This window comes from Morone saxatilis, unplaced genomic scaffold (assembly GCF_004916995.1).
Source record: "Morone saxatilis isolate NCDOM2014 unplaced genomic scaffold, NCSU_SB_2.0 Contig11, whole genome shotgun sequence".
Classification (NCBI taxonomy): Eukaryota; Metazoa; Chordata; class Actinopteri; family Moronidae; genus Morone; species Morone saxatilis.
Window position 1 is genome coordinate 12,088,996 of NW_023339663.1, and position 18,488 is coordinate 12,107,483.

The 18,488-nt window shown below is 38.6% G+C and overlaps 2 protein-coding genes across 2 annotated transcripts in view; both read left to right on the forward strand.

Annotated features, from left to right (window-relative positions):
- Nucleotides 1-279: 279 nt before the first annotated feature.
- On the forward strand, nucleotides 280-14,187 carry slc39a13 (solute carrier family 39 member 13). The gene is made up of 10 exons (XM_035651678.1): nucleotides 280-639; nucleotides 2,447-2,812; nucleotides 4,978-5,085; nucleotides 5,521-5,663; nucleotides 7,987-8,106; nucleotides 9,587-9,676; nucleotides 12,891-12,941; nucleotides 13,091-13,223; nucleotides 13,324-13,423; nucleotides 14,080-14,187. Exons 2-10 carry the CDS (start codon nucleotides 2,485-2,487, stop codon nucleotides 14,153-14,155), a joined length of 1,149 nt encoding a protein of 382 aa, XP_035507571.1. The 5' UTR covers nucleotides 280-639; nucleotides 2,447-2,484; the 3' UTR covers nucleotides 14,156-14,187.
- A 2,405-nt stretch (nucleotides 14,188-16,592) lies between these two features.
- The window catches only part of si:ch211-150g13.3 (transmembrane protein 178B), an 8,020-nt gene continuing 6,124 nt past the window's right edge, over nucleotides 16,593-18,488 (forward strand). The window contains exon 1 of the mRNA XM_035651679.1: nucleotides 16,593-17,266. Within this exon, the coding sequence (XP_035507572.1) occupies nucleotides 16,867-17,266 (400 nt within the window). The 5' untranslated portion in view covers nucleotides 16,593-16,866. The remainder of the gene's footprint in view (nucleotides 17,267-18,488) is intronic.

The window sequence follows — 18,488 nt, forward strand, 5'->3', positions numbered from 1 at the left end:
CGGTAGAAACACATAATACAGACAGACAATTGTATAAAAAGTTCCCTAAACAGGAAATAATCTGCTCCAAATGAATCCAAATCCTCATTTTACACAAACTTCTTGCAGTTATTGCATTCACTATTCTGGTTCATTGCACAGTTTTGAATATAATATGAAATATCCATTAAAATATGCCAATGAGTCAGTTTAATAAACCACAGAAAAGGGCTGGGAACCACTGTCCTAGACTGACCTTGTAGTATAAATACTTAGGCTCTAGGATCCTTTCTGTATGTTAACTGTGTCTGAATGTGAACATTGTAGAACATTTGGTTGATTATCTCCACTTTTTCCTCTGTATTTTGATTAAACACAACAAAGAATAAGCTCTAGTGTCTCCTGGAGGCTGCTCCTTGATGTGGAAAAAGTAACTTCCTGATATTTTGTTGGTGGGGCGGGATCCACTCAGTTTATTTCTCCCCCCTCTTCCAGGATCCTGATACGTGGCTGTTTTGGGAAAGCCGTGGGGTGACCGACAGTTACTCCAGTGCTTCAGCAGCTGGGAGTGAGGAGAAAACTCAGCGGCGCCAGCCTCCCTTCATCAAGTCGGCCTGGATGGCAGGGACACACTGGTGCAAAGACTGTCGAAACCACAAGGTATTTTATTTTAACATTGAACGCCTCATTCGTGTTGCCATGTCAATGCTAGCACGTTGGCGACCGTTGGCACCAACTTACTCTAACTGACGTTCTGGTTTTAACGGTGCGACCGTTAAGCGTTGATGTGCTGTGATTGCTAATCTGTTAGCATTCCTAACGGCTGTCTAACGTCCCATTAGTGTGTGTGTGTGTGTGGCGGCTAACGTTAGCTCGCTAACTTTTTAGTCACAGAAGTGAGAGTTAACGTTAGCTTTGTGTGTTGTTTGTAATTAAAAACACGGTTTATGTGTGCCAACGTTTATTTACCGCATTGTCTCTCAGTTTGGCATTATGGTGGTTGTATTTTCTGTGTATTTTTTTTTTGTCGCAGTGCAACTGTTGAGAGTTCCTGTTAACTCAGACAGGAAAGCAATGAGCAGTATGTGTTACTTAACTTAGATGCTTTCAAATGTTAATAAAAAAAGATGAATACTCCGTTGCATGAAGGTTAACGCTGCTCAGAAATATCCAGAGGCAGCAGACCAAAGGGAGAAAACTCAACCTAACTTTTAACAGTAGCAACAGTTTGCACCTCGTTTGAGCACCTAATGAACTATTTTGTTTTTATTTTAGGTAGGTTGTTGAGTAATTTGGTAAATCTGCTGATATTGGCTTTCATCACAGTTGTATCAGTGTAATGGCCTATATCAGTGGTGCCCAACCTTTTTCCTTAAGGGACCCCTTTTCTATCATTTAATGACTAAATTATGTCATTTTATATTCAAAACTGTGCCATGAACCCAAATAGTGAACATAACTGTGATAAGTTTGTGTAAAACAAGTGATTTGGATGCATTTTGAGCAAATTATTTCCTGTTTAGGGAACAATTCTGTCTATATTCTGTTTTTGTAAATAATTTTTAACAATTATACTTAATGGGCTACTTTTTTGACAAATTCAGTGCTTTCTTGTCTCTGGAGCTGACAGTTTCCTTACTAATTTACTTAAAATTTACTTTTCTTCATGTAAGTGAACCAAATGCTTAAAGTTTTCTTCGTCTAAAAATAACAAAATAACAACAACAAGAAGGCCTTGCAAACCCCCATGAAAGTATGGCAATCCCTACTGGACAAAATGATGGCGATAGTAAGGCTGCACAATATGGTAAAAATATCATGGTGATGTGAAATGTTTTGGGGTCTGTACCAGACAGTCATGATTTCTTAAATCTGGAGGACAAAATTTGTAGACCAGGGAATCTCTACAAGCACTACAACACTTCAGTATAATGCTGTTTTGTCAGTACACAACGTCAACACGGTGACAATTCTCATCATTATCATGTGTTTATGTAAAATAATAAGTAAACACATTAAACTGTCAAATATTGATATTGGTATCATTCTCAAAAATCCATGGTTGGGCTATAATGTGGCTATTGAAGTCTGTAATTCTGTTATTTAATGTGAATTAAAAAAAATTATTGATTTAATTGATAAGTTTAACAAGCAACTATTTGTAAGTAATTTTTTCAGGCAAAGATGTAAGCAAAACGTTAATTGTTTCCAACCTACAATTGCAAGAATGTGCAGCTTGTCTTACTTGTTAGAAACTGAATAAGTTCTGATCTTGGACTGTCAGTCAGACAGGATCACTATGGGCTCACAGTTTCCTGACATTTAGTTTACCAAATAACAGACCAGATTAATCGATAATAAAAATACTCATTAGCTGCAGCCCTAATTTATAATGCTCATTTAAAATGTTCTTACTTGATTGAAAAGGTACACGAGAGGTTTGTCTTAATGTGTGCTCTTCTTGCAGAATTATTGGTTGCAAGTGCATTTTGGACCGTGGGACGGATGAAAGGTGGAAGCTGTGTGAAGCCCAGCTGGGCTGTAGCTGCTCTATTTATCCCAGTTACCCTGCTGATGCTGACCTCCAGGGGGGCATCAAGCAGCCAGAAGATGTCACAAACCTCTATGGCTCATGCAACAGCCACGGCTGCAGGACCAGGCCCCGGCCTGACAGATGACCTCCCAGGCCTCCGGGCAGTAGCAGACTTCTTAGCCAGTGAACATGCTCATGTTTGGCTCTTGTCCCTGGTGAGCTCTGTTGCTGTGGGCCTCAGCGGGATTTTCCCCCTGCTTGTCATTCCCATCGAAGCTGGAGCAGCCCTCAAAACAGAAGGTAAAAGAGAAACGTAACCTAAACATGCTGGTGAATTACGTATGAACGATAATGATGACGCATAGACAATTCTGTCATTTGCAATATTTTTCAAGACAAGTCATGACTGATACATCACGATATCTGCGTACCTGAAGAGAAAAGATGACCTCTAAATGGTAATATCATTTTTTAGAAAAGTTCTGCATCTCTGTAATGCATTACGAAGAGCTAGTCATCAAAGAAATATATAAACTATTTTTACTTCTGTATTTAAAAAAAAAAAAAAAAAAGCTCTAGTTTTCTTAACACATACGTGCCAGCATGAACACAAATGGCACCATCTAAATGTGAGACAGCTATAAAATGACAGTAAGTGTTAAAAGCAGCCTCATTAACCCGACAGAATGTATCGTGTTCTTGGTTCATTCGTAATGCATTGCATGAACTACAGACAGCCCATCCATCTGTTCTGGCATCCACAATTCTCGCACTTCTCACAACCATACACATACAATTCCATCTCTTTAGTGACTTGGTAATAAATCTCAGCTCTCCACACCCCCTGATAAGAGAAAACAACCCCAGTGGGATCAGCAAGTAGTTCTGCTGACCCTTTGTCAGCTGGACTGGCTGAAAACAACTAAACACAGCTGCAATTTCTTCATGGTTTAAAATGTTAGATTACGGAAAACTTTTAACGATTCAATGAAATGGACACTTGAACTTCAGCTTGCAGGATAGCAGAACATCTTCAGGGGTGAGCTCATGAGCTCCATTGCAGGTTTTTCTGTTTTTAAAGTACAAATGAGACTGAAGAATTGGAAAGCAGGCTACCCAGTAAATGATGTAATTTTACAGGAAGGTTATGTTGTTGTAGCGAGACCGAAGTTGTTGTACTAAAAAGGATGAATGTCACACTGTCATTTAAAAAGGTCACTCAGTTCCACACCAAAAATAAGTGGAAGAATATACAGTGGGGAAAAAGGCTTATTGCTGCAAATTAAAGGCACTACATGGAGAATTTGAACATTTTCTTTTTTTTACACCCCCAGAAGTGTCTTTAAACAAAAATAAAGCGACTGCAGCCATACTAGCGGCTCTGAACACACAATAAAAGTACAGCTGAGGCTGATGGGAATGTCATTAGTTTTGCAAATATTTAGTAATAAAGCAAAGTGTAGGATAAAATGAAATCTTGACATGATAATGGTGATAGATGAGAAGTTAAGTTATAACAATTCATCCTGATGGGAACATAAGTGTGTGATCCGGTTTCATGGAAGTCTGAGACATTTCACTCAAAGCTACAAAATGCTGCTAGAGAAGTGATCACCAAAGTCATTAGGATAGATTGTCCGTTAGGGAACCCCTGAGTGTTTGTACAGATGTTTGTGCCAACCTATGAGGTAGATGTTGAAATACCACTGGATACGTGAAAGCTGGTCGCACTAGATGAGAAGTCAGGCGGCCACATAAGTCTGTAGGATTCTTCCTTTGGAAACCATGAATGTACGAGATTTCCTGGCTGTCTGTCCAATAGTTGATGTTATTTTAGTCTGCACTAAAGTGGTGGTCAGACAGACCGTGCCATTCATAGAGCCACGCTGCTAGCTAATACTATAGCAGACAGTAATGCACACTTTCATAGTTTCATTTGGTTGGTGTTTGTTCCTTACCTTATGTTTGAACACACAAATGGCTTTTCAATCCACCTGTTTTTTATGTGCATTTTCAGTTCGCACATAAAAAAAACCCCATCGGAAACGCTTCAGTAACCACGGCTGAGTTACTGTGGGTCAGCCTGAGGCCTCTCGAGTGACCCCACCCTCAGGAACGTGGCAATCCAGATGTATTTTAGGCCGTGGGTTTTCAAGTGCCGTCCTGACTGGAGCGTTAGTCATTACTGAGGGAACTCCTAAAGCATGACATTTTTTGTGGAACACAAGAGTAATCGCTGTGTATATTAGCAGCCTGAGCTAGAGACACTTCTGTGGATTTGTGTGTGTGTGTGTGTCATGTTTTACTTGTCATAAATATATGAATTAATCATTAGAAAAGGAGGAGGAGTGATCTTAAGTCAAAATGGAAGAAGATCACATAAATCAACAAACAGTTCTTTAGTAAACAAACTATACAGTAAATGCTACCTTGTTTTTCTTCACTCTTTCTCCGTCTTTTCTCAGCTGGATGCCAGAAGCTGAAGCAACTCTTGAGTTTCGCTATTGGTGGTCTCCTTGGTGATGTATTCCTTCACCTACTTCCTGAGGCGTGGGCTGTCTCTGACTCTCCAGGTGGGTTTCCTTTCCACCAACACCTCCTTTGTATTTGAAATATTTATTTATATTTATTCTTCCCTGTCAAACATACTTGGATTAAAATAGTTCTAGTAGAATTTAGCCAATGATGTTTACTACTATAATGTAAAACTATTTATTATTATAACTCCACCATTGCATGCCTTACTAATAGTCTGCTTAATACCTGAAAGCAGGCCAGAGTAATGTCAGTAAACCTCATTTGGGAACAGTTAATCACATATATTTTCAAAATATATTAATTATGCTTTACATTGCTTTCAAAATGTTAATATTATTTTTCACTGATTTGTATTACTCTTTGTTTTAGTTATTATAAACATTGTTGACTGCACTACTGCTACTACTCACCCATGTTTTAGCACAGTTGTCACTGCAAATGCTCAGTGAATCTCTTTGCTTACCTCTTAGCTGGTAGACATAACCACTACACGACCCAGGGCCTGTGGGTAATCGTTGGCCTGTTGGCCTTCCTCATCCTGGAGAAGATGTTTCCAGACCCAGACGGTCAGGAGGAGCCCACTTCAGACTCAGACCTGAATTCTAACTCTGCTGTGAGTATTTCAGCCGAAATAGTATATTTTTAAAGGAATCTGCTCATTGCTGCACATCGGAGTCTCACTGCACTCAGACATGTCAATACAAGCCTTTACATATTTTCATGGGTATGCTTAGTTCAGACTCCTGTTAGTGCTTCGTCTGCATATTTCTGTCAGTGGTATCAGTGTTTTTGTGGCTAGCATCAGATGACCCACTGTACAACCGGCCTAACAGTGATTTCCTCTAACGGGGTAGAGTTTAAAAGAATAGTTTGACATTTTGGAAAATGCACGTATTTTCTATCTTGATGAAAGAAGATCAATACTACTCTAACATATTGTCATTACAGTGGAGAGTCTGGGATGTTACTGCTCCTGGCCAAGAAATAGTCCAGCACATTACCCTCCATTTACCCACAATGTGTTGCTTTTTATGGTTAGGTTTATGAACAGATTAAACAATCAAGATATCAACATTTTAATTAGTGACCTATAGACTCACTATACTTATATTTTCAGGTTCACAGTATATCACGTTTTTTTTTTTTTTTTTCCATGATGGAGCATTTGTGTAGGTTTACAGTGGCTTATTCTACTGTCAGGAGTACATAAAATATGTCAACAATTTTTATTGTGCAAACTGCAACAAAGTAAAAAAAAAAGAAGATATGGCAAGAACTTGAACATTGCTTCCTTTTCAAAACAAAATATTTTAAAATAGTCGTATAAACACTATAAACTGACATAAAATACGAAGTATTCAAAGAGATATTTCTCAAATGTTTAGTTGCACAAGAAACAAATTGCAGCTGTTTCAGCTATGCGCCGTTATTGCGGTATATGAGAAATTCATATTGTACAGGAAATTAAAACTGGGATATTTTCCCAAAATATCATACTGTTCATTTAAGATGCTCTCACTATAAATGATTATGAAATGGATGTTTATCAATTAGCAAACTAAACTATATGAGATGTTGTGTCTACACTGTACTGGTTTGCAACAGCTGTTCATATTTATTATTTAATTAGTGTTAACGAGTGTTAAAATGAGATGCTTGCTGTAATCAGCGTCAAAGTTGAAGTTTATTGTTTAGAAATTATATCATAAATACCACCGGGTGTTGCAGGATAAACAGACAACTTTTTAACACATTCTTTGTAGACAACAAACGGCTGGTTTCAGTATGTTTGTAGAGGCCGTCTCATCCTCCCTCCTGTCTTTGTTGTGCCAGTGAGGGAGAAGATTGGAATCCACGGCTCAGCTCCTCCACTAGTGTCTATTTATAGTGCCGGGGTGAAGCAGCTGCTTTAGCCATTTTAGCGTCCACAAGAGAGCACTCAGCTTTTAGACAGAGGCAACAATAGACAGGGACAGAGTGTAACAGTGTGTTTTAGAAACCGAGAGAGAGGTTATTCGTATTTTGTTCTAATAAAATACTGTGTGTTTAGGCTAATCTTACCTGTAACAAGCTTCTTTTTACTTGAATTGGATCAGTGTTTTTGATGGATACATCATATGTGATGAGAGATTTCTTCACTTTTCTTATTTTAGGTCATTTTAAAATTCCTCATTAAACAAAACTCATGAGGTGTTTTGCAAAGACGATTTAACTCCAATCTATTTTTGCAGCAGGAGGAGATTGATAGCCATGAAAATTCATCACACTTTATTACTTCCTCATGCTTCAATCATAGACATGGAGCAAACATTTCTTTGCTGCAGCCAGAAGACAGCAGGCTATTTCCCTCTCGCTTAATTTGACTATCAGTCTAAATGGCAACGTAAGTGGTTTCTGATTGAAGGAACAAGGAAGTTGACTATTCTCGGAAAACAGAGGCTATAGCCTCTCTTTCCTGAGATGAATCGGTCTCTTCTTTTATATTTAAAATATAAACATGCTGAAGAGTGTTGGAATTTCTGGGTCATCTGTTATGTCTGAAAAATAAAGCAGAAGTACAGATTTTTGCTCATTGCTGAATATGTAGGAAGCTGGAAAAATAATGAGGGGCTTTTTTAACAGCTGGTCTGCTGGCGGTGGGTGAACCCTTTGACACACAGTGGGAGCAACAATAAAATGGCTGTTTATTGTTCTGTGGAAATCAGGCTACCATTAACTCACTGTTTTTAGCAAGACTGGTGTTAGTGGGCAAGGTGATGTCCTTACGGGAAACAAGTTAATGATATATTAGTGATGGTAGACACTAATGGGAAATGGGAACATAACAATTATTCATATAAAACATTTACAAAGTATAAAAAAAAGGATGGGGTTATGGTGCATGTGAGGACAACACGTTCACTTTTGCCTTGTTTTTCTTCCCTTTTTCTCCACAGACACAGTCTAATTCAGTTTTCAGTGGAAAAGCAGTGGTATCACTCAGAAATGGGCTCCATGCTGAGTCATGGAAATCCTCCAAGCAACAGAGTCTGCAGGAAAGATCAGAGAAAATTAAGGTAATGCTGACAACCAAAACAGTTTTTTTTTCCAGTTAACAGAAAAGAAAATGATTTTAAAAAAGGAGAGACAAACTGTTTGATATGGGATGCTTACATAAGATGCATTTTTTGCTTCTTCAAATCCTCTCAACTCATTAATTTGGTTTGCCAACTTAGTTGGCTCAATGAAACTAGAAAGCTAAACTTGACACAGTTTATTGGTCATTTTAAATTATATTCATCTTGCTCCCAAAACAATTAATACAACACAACATTGTTTTTATTACTGAAGGGTCTTACTGTTAGACTGTGACCCCCTCTGACCTATACTTCTATACTGCATATTTACACTTATGGCATATGTACATTTCACCTTTTTACATATATTTATAATTTTTATTACCATTTTAAACCTTTAATTTTTTTTTCTTTATTTTTATTTTTATTATATTTATTCTTATTTTTTACACTAGTCTTTAACACAACCTCACGGAACAATCCTTTATACTGGATTTGTCTCAGTAAACATACCTGCCACACCAACAGAAAAATGTGTGGGTTATAAGTGACATAATAGATTATTAGGACATTTAATTCTGAGTCTGATAAGCCATCCCACAGCTTAGTCTTCAGAGACACAAAACCCAGCCAGTAAGAGAGCAGAGAGGGAGAAGAATAATGTGAAGATAGACATTTAAGTCCACTCAAGTAGCACATCTCAGTGTGGTTTTAGCACTTTTACATAATAATGGAATCAAAACGGCCAGTCAGTAAAGAGGAACTGATGAAATCATATTACCACTTACAGATCCACTTGAAGGTTTTATTTATATAAATAAAAAGTTTCCAAAATCTAAAGTAAAATAAGTGGTTAATAAGAAAAATAAAGGAACGTTTTAGGGGTGTGTGTATATATAATATATCTAGTTAACACTAAATTAACAATCTAAACTAAACTAAAACAATCATGCCAGTACAACTTCTGGATTACCAGACAAAAGGGAAAATGTGTAATTTGAGATCAGCAGGATCAACTGCACACCATAATACCAGATAGCCTACTAAAACACCCCGCACAATTCAGTGGTGTATTAAGGGGACTTCAACAACAAAATTCCTAGGAATCCATGGCACATCACCAGCAGCTGCTTTTTTATTTATTTATTTTTTTTTTTAAACTGTTTTTCAGTTTCTTTGTGTTCTTACACTGGATTCAGGTTCCAGGTTTCCTCAGAGGAATGGATCATTTACAGTCTTATTTTAATGGGGTCAGACTACAAAACTGGGAGTAACTTTAGCTGGCATCACAAGACGTATTTAGGAAATACAACCTATAAAAGCTTACATACTGGATATTGAAGTGCAACTGGTGCCATTTAACCAGAATTATATCTCTTTAAAAGAGAATGTTGTGATTGATAGATAATTACATTCCAGTTGACCGTACTTCGTATAGTTAATCAATTGTAATTTGGAATCATTGTTTCATTCGTCACAGACAAGTGGGTACCTAAACCTACTGGCCAACTGCATTGACAACTTCACTCATGGACTGGCAGTTGCAGGGAGTTTCCTGGTTAGCAAAAAGGTAAGAAGCTGTGATAGAGTAACTTCAGCAAAGTCTAAAAAGACTAAAAATATAAGTAGACATAACAGATATAAATGAGAATACCTACATTTCTTCACCCTGTGTTACTTTTGGAGTAATATGCAAGATATACGTAGATTATACACATTTACAGTCTAGAGTTTGAGATTTCTGGCCTATAGTAGCTCAAAATATACACCAGTCAGTGAATATTAAAATAACATTTTGACAATTTCTGAATGCAGGATAACTAATTCATGTTTTAGTTATTTCATGCATCCGGTCCTTGAAGCAGACGTTCTAACAGTACATTTCACAGTGAAGAAAATGTCTTTAAAGTACTGCCTGCATTTAAAAACAAAACCACCAGTAAGGAAATTGTGTTTTGCGGTTATGGATCTGGGGCTTCAATTATCAACTATGTGCTGAAAAGGTCTGTAACCCCACTGGTTTAGCAAATTGCTTGTGTGAGAATATGATTACATTCACAGTTAGTTCTCAGCATGCATATTTATACATGAACTCCGGGTTTTCATAAGTATAATTGCAGGTGAAATAGCTGCAGACCAAATTAGCACACATTCATGAACTGACCATCATTTATAATAAATTCAGTGCATAAACTGACACTAGAGGCCTTTCTCATTTCCCAGTTTGTACTGTCTCGATTCTTCTCCTCGCACCAGAGATGCGAGCGGAGGAGGCGAGGAGAGACGCAGAGGAGAGAGGAGGCAAAGCAACAGGCATTTAACAGAATGAGATGTCGTTGCTTCAGAGTCAACAGCTGCACAGCTGAATCATCTGCCCATTGTTTTCTCATAGAGCACCGCTATTTTATTATCTCTGTCAGATAAACACAGTTCCGAACAATCATTATATATTTTCTTTTAATTCAGTTGACAACAGATGTCATATTTTATTTATATTTTTTAATCGTGCCCAATAATGCTGCTCTGTCACTATAAATCTTCATTTATTGCTCTATTGTATATAAAAATATTTGTTTTTCAATGTGTTCTGTACTTTCAGGGAATATATTGGGCCAAACACCCTTTAAGAAATATGACATTTTAACAATGCTTTATGTCTCCGTATCTCTAGAAACACAAGATAAAGTGCGTCATATGTCCACAGTCTTCTTGTCAATTCTGTATTAATTTTATCCATAAAGATAAACTTTTAACGATTTTGGCGCCTCAACTCGCTCCAGTCTCTGTTGTAAGTGGCAAAGGAATGAAAGGTTTTAATAATTATTATTTCTCACAAAGTAAGTACTGACTGGTGGATTAAATATATGCCGAATCAAACACTGACTCATAACGCTGTTAATTCACCTTCTACAATTATGTGTGTGTCGGTAATTTAAGAAGTTTTTTTGGCTGTTTCCATAGTAACTGTCTGTATGAAGGTGAAATGTCATTAAGGAATGTGGTTCACGAGGCGCTACACAAACAGAGAAGGGCAGATAGTTTGATCCTCTTCAGTAACTAATGCAACTTACCAATACATCTGTAGAGTGATCCCGCCATGGTTTGTATGTTCTAGCTCTATCACGTTTCTTTTATACGTCACAGGTGCCAAAAACATTAAAAAGACTTCCACAAAGGATACTCCTGTAAAATAGCCTCCGCTCTCCTCCCTTCTGTCTTCTCCCTGATGCAATTTAGGAATTGAAATGTCCTTCAAGATGCCGCACTTCGATTGATTTCCGGGTCACGGACAGGAGGACGGACGAGAGGAGACAAGGAGGGGAAAATTAGAGAAATGAGAATGGCTCTTGGCTGTCTGACCAGTCAACATGTAGAACAATTAAGACAGTTTAGATATACAACTTCAAGTAGCCGTTACTGGCATAACTGATTGACTCCATAATTATTATTTCTTATTCACCACCACCAAACAAAAACTTCACTCAGTTCACTTGCACATGTAGTTCAGATATGTGACCCCACAAGATACAAATAATTGGTTTGGGGGAACTGAAATGTTGATCCCAAAGAGACTAATAAGAGGGCAGTGTCGGACTGGATAAAAGACTTGTTAAATGTCCATTCAGTGTAAATGTTAGGCTACACCTGCTTTATTACTATTTCAGATATGGTTGTGTGCACTTAAAAGGTTGATTATTAGGCAGGAGAGCTGCGAAATGACCAAAGAGGAGTGCTATAATACTTCATGAAGACAAAAAACTAAAATGTATCTGGGGAATTTGGACTTGTATCACCTTCCCTGTGAGTACAGTGTTTGGCACCGTATACAGGCTCACTGGCAGAGCAATAAACCTGTTGTAACATTCCCACAGTCTGAAAGTGGACATTCATTACATGATACGGCAACCTTTTTCAGCTTGAAACTTATCGTGTTATCTTTCAGGCTTGTTGAAAAAGCTGCACTTTAAACTGCAGTAACATGTATTTGTGTCACTTCAGTAGGTTACTGTATATTTGTGGCTGTGGGAAAGCGAGAGTCCAGCTGGAGAGACATAAGGCTAGCAGCATGAACTATGGATCAGTGTGCCAGAGAGGAAGTTCAATAGATGTCTCAAACATACACATACAAGAAATCTCACCGGTGTTTTTATGTTCTCTCTGATGCATATTTATCACGATGTGATTTTGCCACAAAAAAAACGCTGCATCAACACAGTGTTGATTAAACATGAATAAGTTATGGTTCACAGTATTTCGTTCTGAATGGCTGATGAACATACTTAGGTCTTTTATTAGTAAATAGCACTATCAGGGTAATGTAAAATTGTGAATTCAGTTTAATTAAGTCTTATCTTAAAGGGAGCTGGTCATTGCCAGTATGATATTATCCATATGTGGCTTAAACCACACCATACCTTATTCCGTTACAGTTTTTTACTGTTACTGTTTTAAAGTTCTTTAGCTTTTTACATCCCCCTGCTTCTTGGACAAAGGTTGATTTTATTATTACTTAATTAGGCTACATTATGCACTTGGTCTGTTCAACTTAATTTGATGTTAACAGATTTTTAAATGCTTTTTTAGCTTTAAAGAAAATAACTTTCAATCACATTGTAAGGAAACTATTTGGGTCTTTGTCTTGCAAACTGAACAAATGGAGCTTAGCAATCAACTTGGGGGCTCCAAAGTCCCTAATAAGGATGCATTTGTCATCCATTGTCCCTTTGATACTACATTTCTTTACCAAGTAAGACGAAGCAGTGTTAATGAGACTTGTCTTCCAGGTTGGGTTCCTCACTACCTTTGCCATCCTGCTCCATGAAATCCCCCATGAGGTAAGATTACAGGATTCTTGGATAAATTGTACAATCTAATTTCTAAATTTATAAGCTTTACTAGAAGTACATAGGAAGAATCCGACTACTACAGCACTTGTAAACATGCTGAATGTTTAGCCTTTCCTCTGCTGTGTCATCGTCTGCAGGTGGGAGACTTTGCCATTCTGCTGAGGGCTGGGTTTGACCGGTGGAGTGCTGCTCGCATGCAGCTGTCCACAGCGCTGGTCGGAGTCCTGGGAGCTTGCTTCGCTCTGTGCGCTCAGTCACCACAAGGCACAGGTAAGATGGGACCGATTCTCAGTATACGTACAATCATACAATATTGTTAACTGGAGATCATTTGGCAGGTGCCAGAATCAGTCTTTCCTACCATTTCTAGAAAATGCCACTGCCTGGATATTGCCTTTCACCTCTGGAGGCTTCCTCTACATAGCCTTGGTGAATGTGGTGCCTGACTTGCTGGAGGAGTCCAGTTTAAGGTATCTTGGATGTTTTTAAATACTCATGCTCTTAATTCAATTCAATTTTCAATAGAATTTTATTTGTATAGCGCCAATTCATCACAGAAGTTATCTCAGGACACTTTTCAAATATAGCAGGTCTAGACCAAACTCCTTATAAAATATTTATATTATTGGTGCCCTGTGAAGTGTTTTTATGTTTACATTTGGTGTCACAGTACTCATTAAAAGACATTATGTGTGTCCTTTGAATTCATGCTAAAAATATGTTAAACCCAGCATTGTTTACATCCATGTTAACTAGCTTGTGGCCTTCTTCTTGACTGCCTTTGTTGGTGCATTGCTATGTTAGTACGTGTTGTACGCCCACGCCCCAACTGAGATCAGTTCGATTAGCGTGAAAATAACCACCATTATTGCACATGTGCATAGCATGGCTCAATAAGCAGCTACAGTGGAAAAAAAACTCCATAGGTTCCTTTAACTTTTTTTTTTTTTTTTTTTTTTTTTTTTGGGAGCCTGAAAGCACGGTGACAGTGTAAAAACAAAACTTTCTTGTGTGAAATGAGTTTCCATGGTACAGCAAAATGTCCTTTGGAAATCTGTCTGAAACTGTAACCTTTTGGAATTATTTATATATTTATTTATTTTATATTTTATTTATTTATTTTCAGGCAGTCCCTACTGCAGATCCTGCTCATTTTCTGTGGCGTGGCCGTCATGGCTCTGCTCTCTGCCATTGTTGACTGAACATGGAGGAAACTCCCCTCGTCTCGCCTTACCAAAACACTAAAACACAGCACTGGAGAGAAATCCTGTTCTCCACCCCCCCATATCTGGTACCTCTCATGGAAAGTTCATCTTGGTCTTGTTACACTACACAGAATATCTGACAGAAGAACTGCACTTTATGGATGGATAACTGAAAGGAAGACCTTCTTGATCTGCTGACTGGACATTTGTGTGGACACTTATTATGTGCCAGGCTTAAATATTGAGGGAATTCAGAGGGTTTATATGGATATCTGTTACCAAATTGTCTTAAATTGTTAATCAGACAATCATGTTTTTTTGCACATACATTTACACAGGTACACCTGATGCACCTGCTAAACAACAACAGGTATTATTGGACCTCTACAAAGACCTTTCTTCTTTAAAATGTATTCAACCATAAATAGTTTAGACATTGTATGTATTGTTACTGTTGTTGCATCTTCTTCTTTTTGATGTAGCTGCTTAATATTTATTGAAAATGAGACGAGCAACATACAGCTTTATTAGATGTGCGTCACCACCACGCCATCATTTTGTCTTGTTAAGAAATTAGTGCCAAGAAATCAGGATGGTCTGTTACAGTAGTGTCTAGTCTAAACCAAATTTGTTCCTGTTTGTCTTACTCAACACACTACGGTCTGTACCTTTATTTTGAGCACGAGTTGGTGCTCACACAAAACTGAGTAAATCATTGTGAAAAAGTTTTAAATTAACTGAAGAAAAAGATGTTTGTTAACGTTCAGTTTTGACTTAAACTTCTGGCCAAGACTACAGGGATAAAACTCTGAGAACGTTAACCATGCAGGATTATTCTTATCACTACGTTGTTGATGCACCTTTTGGTGAAAGTTTCCACCCCTGAAGAAATAAATATATATCTATATAAAAAAAAATAAACTACTGGTGTTTATTTTCATCTTTATGACACATAGACCCCACATGCTAGCAGATAAAAAGAAGTTTTACAGGCATTATAATGATCTCAGTGGGATTAGGATATCCTGATATTGATCAGTAGACCAGTAAGGTGCAGAGGCGGCGCAGTGTGTTGTACTGACCTTGCCGCACAAAAACCTGTCCGCCACGAGCATATTTTTACTGCAAAGGTCCTATGCCTAAAATGTCATATGGGAGTGTAGGGAGGAGGGGTATTGATTGTGTGTTCACACTTGTCCAATTTCAACACAGTCTGTTTGGCAAGCTTCTGTTGCCATAACGACTCCGCTGCGGGTTGCCTTCCTTAGTCATCAGCCTGTGAGCAGCCTATTGTCTGTGGGAGTCTTCCTCAGTCACAGCACAGAAGGACAACAAACAACCACTATGTACGTTGTGGTGGAAGACATTCAGCGGGAAAAGCTGCAAACACAAGAGTGACAAAATCTTTCATTGATACTCAGTTACCATAACTTCATAGTGTTTGATTCCTGGAGTCTGATGGATCTTGTGTAGGGCAAATATAACCGTTTGCTGAGGATCAGAATGTCCTCTCAGTTGTTTGTGAGACAACCTTTAATTAATATGTAGTGAGAAGTTAACTTTTATCAGTAGCCATTCTTAGTGAACTTTACTGACTTACTGCTCACAAAACCCTGACATTTTTTATCAGCTTTCTAATTTCATGCCTGTGCTGAAGTCGTAGCAAGATGTCATACATGCACCAAAAGTTATCTCCAACATAAACTCAGACTTTACAATGAAAAAAAAAAACTAAAAATTTATATCAGTGTGCTGATATATGCTGTATGCTGCAACGTGATCATGTGCTATGGAGGAATCGGTTCCAATAAGCATGCTAACAGATGGTCCTATCATTTCCAGTGGCTGAGTCTCATAAGTGTGAATCCAGTAGAAATGAGGAATTAAAAGTGCACAAGCTTCTGTGCTTTATTAATACACAATTAATTATATTTAAATTTGCTTTATTGACATGGTTATAAGGTTTACAATCTTGTTATAGCAGGGTTAGGCAGGCAGGTGATCAGGAAAAGTACNNNNAGCCAGGAGCGGATCATGACAGAAATGAAATCATCAAATCATTTTACAAATATGTAATAAGCTGGTGCTCATCTCATATCCATTTGGTGAGCTGGCTAAGTCATCAAATCCACAATAAAAATCACCAGTAATATTAGAAGAACCGCTTTTTGTTTTGCAGCTGTTCAATAACTCACCTTTCTATGTAGAACACATAAATGATTATTGAATTAAAAGATTAACACGAGCACATGATTAAATCATCCATCCTCTGCACCTGTGTTTTTACATGTTTACCAAATCCAAAAAGGTGACCATTCAAGCATTACAAATGACCACTCCCCCCCCACCCACAAACACAAACACACGCTCCTGTCCTCCCCATCCCGCTGCAAACCTGGAGGAGAGAGAGCGCAACTACATCACTGCCCCTGCCTCCCTCCTCACAGCGTTGGTCGCCATCCATCCCCTCTCCTCCTCCTGTACCATAACAGATGGTGGGAACAACATTGCATCCACCGGGTACCACAACAATAGACCGCAGCATCCAGTCCAGACGACGCTGGCCTTGCACCATCATGCTCCTTGTGCAGGACTGCGTGAGGCTTTGAGTGCCGTCGTGATTCATTTCACGCGGTACCGCCACCACCAACCACGGCCACGGAGGAACCTTCTTGCGACTGTTTGGGCTCTCCATCGAGCGGGGGAAGATGGCCGCTATGAAAATATTAACAGGCACGGGGCTCTTCTTGGCGTTTTGTGCGCTGGGGCTGCTCGCCATGGCGATTTGCACCGATTATTGGTACGAGACCGATGCGAGGAGACATCGAGAGAGGTGTAAAAACTATGCCAACAAGCGGAACGACCCGGGGTACATTTACATTTCAAACCACAACCTCCCCCTCCAGATGCCTCCAAAGAGCCTGGAGAGGAAAGGTAACGACGGCCCAGATGCTGGTGCTCTCATCAGGGGGAAGCGGCACTTTCTGGCCGCAGCGTCTGCCATGGAGTCTCATTGCAGTCGGCAGTTTAACTCCACCATCTCCGGGCTTTGGAGGAAGTGTCACCGGGAAGGCTTCGACCTGGAGACCGAGGACCTTATTTACAAAGGTAAACAGTCTGGAGGCTGGCTTTTTCCCGTGTGCACCAGGCCGTGATGCTCAGCGATGAGCTCACACCTAGCCCCGACACAAACACAGGATGGTACCGAGGCCCACACTCCTCCTCCTCCTCCTCCTTATATTCATGTGTGTCTGCGTTTTGTTACATTTGAATTTTATAAAACTAGATATGTATTGTGTTGTTTGGTAGAAGCTCTCGTTTCTTTAATGGTGAATTTCGCTGTCCATGGTGCTGAGTGAACCCTCCTCTGGTTGAGTCCCTCTCTGAGAGATAATGGCCGGTCTCCTCCATCTATAAGAGATTAAAAAACGTCTTGTAAAGGTTAATGTCATTTAAAAAAGGGTTTCATGCTGCAGAAGAAGCTGGATCATTGGTTAAATTCTTTGAATTTTGAGCCACAGCAGAGATACACGTTGTACAGCTTTCCTCATTGAACTACAATGAGAAGCTATATTTCAGGCCTATCTCATTTATGCATTACCTGGTCCAGACCAAGGTCCTAAACCTGATCAGACCCACAAAGAGAGGAACCTCCCTGTGTAGAAAACATGGGGGTCACAAGTTGTTGAGATTAAATCAGTGAAAGTAGATGAGCCTTCATACATCAGTATTTCTAAAAACAGCCCAAATTATACAATATTGACAATTTTCTCCTCCAAGCATTGATTCTGATCAACTACAACATGATTTGAAATCCAACTATGTCAGACCTTCACCCCTTTATCTACTTAGAAATAATAAATAATGCTCCATTTTTGGTGAAATCCGCAATTTATGGTTTATTTAAAACATTAAATAAAATTAATAACATGAGATAGGGCTCTGGGTTAAAATCATCTAGTATAACACTTTAACTTCTGCTTTTTAATGTGTAGCCTATAAAATCAGATTATCTCCACACACAGTGTATGCAATAGCAACACAGTAATGTTTTTGTTTAATTGACTGTACCTCTCAGTCCTACAGGGTTAGACTTGGCATGAACACATTACTCTGATGCAATACCTCTGCAACACATACTACTTTTATGAAGGCTGTTATCTTTTTGTTGTGTTTGTTGACATTGTCTGGGAAGGGTGTTGATTTACTCATTTGGTCATTTTGAATATATAAAAATATATTACAGGCTTCACGAGGGTCATATCTGTTCAGTGATACAGTATTTGATATAATGTCCACACTTTACACTCAATATGTTCATGTTGAACTA

Coding starts and splice junctions, on each gene's coding strand:
- slc39a13 (XM_035651678.1), top strand. CDS start 2,485: ATGAAAGGTGGAAGCTGTGTGAAGCCCAGCTGGGCTGTAGCTGCTCTA. Junction 5,086..5,520: donor GGCTGTCTCTGACTCTCCAG/GTGGGTTTCCTT, acceptor CTTACCTCTTAG/CTGGTAGACATAACCACTAC. Junction 13,424..14,079: donor CTGGAGGAGTCCAGTTTAAG/GTATCTTGGATG, acceptor ATTTATTTTCAG/GCAGTCCCTACTGCAGATCC.